The sequence below is a fragment of the Alosa sapidissima genome, chromosome 3 (assembly GCF_018492685.1).
Source record: "Alosa sapidissima isolate fAloSap1 chromosome 3, fAloSap1.pri, whole genome shotgun sequence".
NCBI lineage: Eukaryota > Metazoa > Chordata > Actinopteri > Clupeiformes > Clupeidae > Alosa > Alosa sapidissima.
In genome coordinates this window covers 20,888,978-20,895,253 of record NC_055959.1, presented here as the reverse complement: position 1 = coordinate 20,895,253, position 6,276 = coordinate 20,888,978, and the positions used below count along the sequence as shown (strand labels likewise).

The window sequence follows — 6,276 nt, the reverse complement described above, 5'->3', positions numbered from 1 at the left end:
ATCAACCTCGGGCCAGCAACCTGCGGCTAACACAGCCTCACTAACAACTAAAGCAGCCTTAAGTCAATTAAAGACAGACTCCAGGGACATCTTCATGTGTCTGTACTTTTCTCTGCCTTCCAACCCCCCACCCCACCCCACCCCACCCCATCAATGGAGGATGCCAGGCAAGGCGTCCAGGTAGGGGATGGTGCTGACTTACCTTCAGCCGTCACATACTTAGAAAAGAGGAGATTGAGGGATTAGAACGTTGAGTATAAAAGAGGAGGGCAGAGGATCCTTCAGCACTCGGATATCACCACAGCCACCAGCTCCCAAGAGACAGAGGGAGAGTGAGAGAGACACACACACACAGAGAAGTCGCTGCTGACGCTAGCAGACACAGGTGAGCCCCAATTCTCTCCTTCATTTCTCTACGATCACATAGAAGTGGAATGTAGACAGAAGAGCTGTAGAATTAGAAAATGGTTTAATCTGAGTTTGTAAAACATTGCAATTGCACTTCACTTTTATGTGAGATTGAGAAAGACTTGTGCACCTGTGAACTGACTGTTAAGCTTGAGAACATTGCTAGTTGCATTGAATAGTGAAATAGTAAAATAAGTGATAAAAACCGGTGGAATAACAGGTAGGAGCAATGTAAACCTTTCAAACTGTGCAAGCATAGTCTATCAGCATCTGAGCTAAATGGCCTAGAAAGCACCTGAAAGTAATAGAAAATGCCAGTGTAGCCTGGCATTAAACAGACAGCAAACAGCAATGAGGTTCAGATCAATCAATCAAGCCAAACTACTGTGCAGGACAAACATTCACAGTGTGAGTAAGCCTCAAGTGGTCAGATGTCAAAGTGCAACCACGGCATATGTTCCAATCAGGTCACTTACAGGGCAGTACAGCGCTCTCCTCTAGGATCACTGCAGGCAACAGATGTCAAGCAGTCAAGCCAGCTTTAGCCAGTCTAGCTTTATACTAGACAGATCACCCTGTTTATGCTGTTCATGCATGTCTCCAACACCTTCTAGAATGCAATGTAGTCAACTGACATGTAGGCCTGTGCTAGGGAAGGGAGCAAAAACAAGTTTGAGTGTGAGGTTGCATAACAGGCCTGCTTTCTCTGATGCACCATTACTTTAATGAGATGACATATTTCAGGGAAGTGGGTGGGGGGAGAGGATTAGAAGACGTCAACGTCTCAGGGAAATAGAGGAAGACAGAGACAGTGAGTACAGGCGCTTGTTTGGAAGTCTGGGAAGAGACTAATCGCATTAAGAGGCGTGCCCCTGCTGTTCTCAATACGCTAATTGACATCTGCCTCAATCCCTGAACCGTGCCAGAGGTCTTTGATTTGTGCTTGCCAACACTCGACAATGCCATGCTGTAAACAATCCTCTTACTGTACCCCTTTTTAGAACTTTGTGGAATAATCTAATAGGTATGAAGGGCTTGACGATTAAGGTGTGGTCAATTTGCTATTTCAGCCAAGGTCTAAGAGACTTATTAGGTGAATGGCAGTTTCTGAGAGAAATGATATGGAGGTGGATGGATGGAATAAGGGGAACATTTCTCTGAGGACTGTTTCTCCATTTGACATAAACCTGGAGAAAAAAACTCAAAAGAGAAAATACACAAGGACAACAGTGTCCCTCAGGAAGGACATAGAAGTGGTGCGCTGGTCAGTCCTGTCCGTGCAATCCCTGCTGACACACTGTCAATCTTTGGAATTCGAAAGGGCAATTAATCAAAGCGGCTACTGGATGAAATCAGCACTAATCTCTGTGATTAGCCAAAGCTGCCTTAATCCTGATTAGCAGAGAGGAAAGAAAGCCTGGCTTGGGATTAACACAAAGAGGACAACGCCGAGAGGACAGAGAGAAGGAGACACCGGATGGAAGGATCAAAGAAATAGGTGGACAGTGAGGGAATGATCAGAGGAGTGGCTATTCAGCTAAAAGGATAAGAGAGGGGGAGAGGAGAGGAGATCCCAATAAAGCACCAGAGACTGTAGCAGGAGTTTGTGTATCAGTGTATTCAGTGGTGTGCCTTTTGTCTGTCCCAGAAAACAACAGCAGAGATGAGTGCACCTGCAGGAAGCGCCCTGTCCACCCCTGCTGGAGCCAACGGCCCCACAACACCCAAGAAGGGACCACCCAAGTTCAAGCAGAGGGCAACCCGTACCTTCAAGAGCAAGGCCCCCAAGCCTGGACAGAAGGGGTACGGCTCTCAGACACACACTGACACACACACACATACACAACACACACTTACACACACACACAGACACACACACACACTCACACTCAACACACCCTGACACACACACACACACACACACACACACAAACACACATCCTTCAGTCACTCTGAGAGATAAACAGTAACAGCACAGATAAATAGTAACAGACAATGCTACACTCACAGAAGGCATGGAAATCATGTTGTTGTCTCCTCTTTAACAGATTTGGTGATGACATCCCCGGAATGGAGGGTCTTGGCACAGGTATGTACTCCCTTAAAGCTCCCTGAACCATTGAGAATGTAGTGAAAGCACTGTGTAGCCACTCACCCTTGCATGCACACACAGACCTGCATAAACAGAGTTGACATCAATCAACGATACACACACAGTAGCCTGAAGTAGCGTTAGCGGTACACCAATGACTAATGCACATCTCACTCTTGCCCCTTCTTTCTCTCTCTCTTTTTGTACAGACTTCACAGTGGTCTGCCCATGGGAGGCTTTCGGGGACATGGAGCTCAGCGACTTGGCCAAATACGGCATCATCTAAACCTGCCTGCCCCGCCTTCCACCCACTCTCCGCCTTTGACCACACCCCCATGTATAGCTTGGTCCTCTGCCCTCCCCTCCACCTCCCCTTCCCCTCCCCTCCACCTCCCCACACCCTCCTCTCTCGCGATCTTTGCATCATGTGTGCTGCTGCCACAGTCATGCCTCCCAGCCTGAAGACCCGGGCCTGCTGAGCAGTGGCTTTTTAAGAGCACACACATATAAATGGCATTATTTTTTTTATTATTATTATATAATAATACTTTATATTTGATGGACTTGAGACATAATGACTATGTGATCACCCCCTCTCTCTGAAATCAGCACTCCATAAGATAGTCTACCTCGACTTCCACCCTCCACTCTCTCTAGACACAAAGCGATGTATATAAATATATTAGTCAAGTCTAAAACAAATATCTCATAACTGGGATGTATGTGCTTCTAGGAGTAGGAGGATGTAACCCATAAGTGTGACCCTTATACCAAAAGGCAATATGTCCTTCCCTCCCTACTTCCCTCTCTCCTTCCCTCCCTTCCTCCTTCCCTCCTTCCCTCTCTCCTTCTCTCCCTCACTCACCTCTACCCCTTCCCTCTCCTCCCTCTGTGGTCCTGCTCTTTTCATACTTCATTATCTTGTAGCTTTTGCATTGTGTTTTGAACATAAGTGGTGTTTTTACAACGAGGGTCTGCAATGCTTTGGGAAAGAAAACTACAATGCAGCAGCAGAACCCTTTGCAGTTTTTTTGTTTGCTCACCGCCCGCCCAACCACCCGACTGCCCGGCCGCCCAGCACCTGTCCTGCCTCCCCCTCCCGTCAGTCGTTCATCCTACTCAGCTGGCAATAAAATGCGACACATTTATTTTGTTAAATGTGAAGGTCCATTGTATATGCGGTTAGAATCATTAAAACTTTATATTTTCAGTACACCCTGTCTTTGCTTGGTCATTTAGAATCACTGGGGGCACCTGACCAATGGGATATATCACATCAGATACACACCTTCACTAATGCCTCCCAACACTTCAATGACAACTACTTATGGCAAGATTGCATTATTCAAAGTGAAGTTCCAACACCATCAAATTGCCAAAAAAGGGCTAAAATTAGGGCTGGGATAAACGATTATTTTTTAAACGATTAATGTAGCGATTATTTTTTCGATGCATCGATTAATCTAATGATTAATTTTTTCAGTCCGATTCGATTATCGATTATCTTCCCATTAATTTACTAATAGCAACTTATACATGTTTATTTACATATCTGAATGAATAAACATGAATTCTTTAACATTGCAATATATGTTTATTGCTCTTAAGATTCCAAAATAAAAGACTATACAAGTGCAAAGTAATGCATTCTTAGTCAGATGTAGCATTCAATAAAGTTCAGTAGTGTATGTCTAATTGAGTGCCTGTCATTTTACGTTCGTGTGGGAATCCTTGCAATTAACATTAACACAGTTAAAAGGCTGCTGATGTGTGGATGCAATTCATAACGTAGTTAGTTCAAATAACGGTTCGTACTTCTCCTTTGGACAAGCACTTTTGAGTTTTGGAAAACACTTTTCCATTTACATCGGGATTTTGCAAACATTCAGAGTCAATAAAATGAGCCCTGCATGAGTAACGAATACAAGCAGCTGCAAGTAAGCATGCTAAACTTCACATCCAAACAGTATTCTAACGTTAGCTTTGAGATACTGCTTGATTGCATACTGCAATTTAACTTAGTTTAGTCTCCTCAATGTACTATGTTGTGATAAGACCTTAGCAGAGTTTACTTTAACTTTAATGCAGCAGTTTTGATCAAATTTGCACAGCATGGTCACGATGCTAAGCGGATTTAATAGCAATTTAGCCCATTGTGTTCTATGCAGTGCTTCTATGTGGCAACAACAATCCTTTAACAATCGTGAATATTTTGTTAAATGCACATGCAGAGGAGGAGCAGCGGGCTCGTTACGAGAGAGAGCAGGCGGGGCGAGGAAAGGCTCTGTGAGTAAAAAGTGCAGCTCAATGAAATTATTTTATCTTATCTTTAATTTAAATAGTATGCCTAGGCCTACAACATAGAACATCAATGTGTGGTGGCCGGTTTTGATTTCGTGGTGCCCAGCCACAGATTAGTCAACGTATGGAAAACACTGAAGGTGTAAAATTAAAAATATTTAGCAGCACACGTTATGCTTGACGAATCGACGCTCATATTTTGCGTCGACGTTGTCCCAGCCCTAGCTAAAATAAAACAAAGCCCCTTAGAACTCTACATTGTGAGTTTATGAGTTTAGTATCAGGTGCTCTTGAATCTACATTCTTACATTCATAAATATGTTTTGGCTCCCCTACTCTAACTAAGTAGTTCACCTGTCTCCTCTAAGCCTCTTTTCTCCATTTTAGCATTGCGCTCTAAACCACTGTTACCATAGTGTTCTAATCACAACAGAGCCAATGATCCTCTGATAGTGTAATGGATCTGTTATGTTTCCTGATGTGTAGAAAACTTTCCGTCACAGCATGACACCAGTGTGATGCATCACTTGGTTTCGCAACATCCCATTTTTCCCCATTACACACCATTAGGAGGATTGTGCAAGAATATACCCCAGAACCTATCCTATGCCCTAACCCACACCTACAAGTGTTACTACATTACATACCGTGTTGAATCTTCTAACATTTATTGTTCAGATATATGACCACTGTCTGGTAATTGTTGCTTTTTGCCAAGCACAGGAATGTTTTTCATGGCTGTGGAGGAAAACATGGGGATATGTTTTATGGATTTGTACTCTAGCGTTTTTTTAAATTGTCCAAAAATTGTTGAGAATTGCTTTAAAACTGTTTACCATGTTGTTAGTCGCTTTGGCTAAAAATGCGTCAGCCAAATGTAATGTAATGTAATGTAATGTATTTCACTTCTCCCTCCTTGCTAAGTGCATGCAAACCTAGGCCTGTAGGAACTTGTGCAAAGAATGTATGAAGCAGGCTTAAAAGCTCACTTACACACACACACACACACACACACACAGACACTCACAGACACTGATCCTCCTGTTGTCAAGCACATAAACTGAATGTGTTGCATTGGTTACAATAAATCCAAGTGCAAATGAGTCAACCAAATTACTCATAATAATCCACCCTAGCAACCATGTGTGTGATGCCCAACAATCATGCAATATTAAACAATAACAAATATACCATGATACCAAGATACATATAGAGATGACTAAACTTCAGCTACACAAATGGTTGTCTAAATACATTTTCATTAAGGTATGAATATATATGTGTGTGAGTGTGTGTGTGTGTGTGTGTGTCTGTGTGTGTATGTATGTGGGTTTTTTGAATCTGTTCCATAGCCCTTAGCTATTTTCATGCCCCACCTACCCACCAAGCGTTCTCAGGCAAAGAGAGATTGAATCAAAGACAGGGAAGAGTGTGTGTATGTGTATGTGTGTGTGTGTGTGTGTGAGAGAGAGAGA

The 6,276-nt window shown here is 43.2% G+C and overlaps 1 protein-coding gene across 1 annotated transcript; it reads left to right on the top strand.

The window, feature by feature from the left end:
* The first annotated feature begins 296 nt into the window (after positions 1-296).
* On the top strand, positions 297-3,713 carry LOC121705910 (retinal cone rhodopsin-sensitive cGMP 3',5'-cyclic phosphodiesterase subunit gamma-like). Its single transcript, XM_042087237.1, has 4 exons — positions 297-385; positions 2,057-2,211; positions 2,457-2,497; positions 2,710-3,713. The coding sequence occupies exons 2-4, from the start codon at positions 2,072-2,074 to the stop codon at positions 2,784-2,786; spliced, it is 258 nt and encodes an 85-aa protein (XP_041943171.1). The 5' UTR covers positions 297-385; positions 2,057-2,071; the 3' UTR covers positions 2,787-3,713.
* The last annotated feature ends 2,563 nt before the right edge of the window (positions 3,714-6,276 follow it).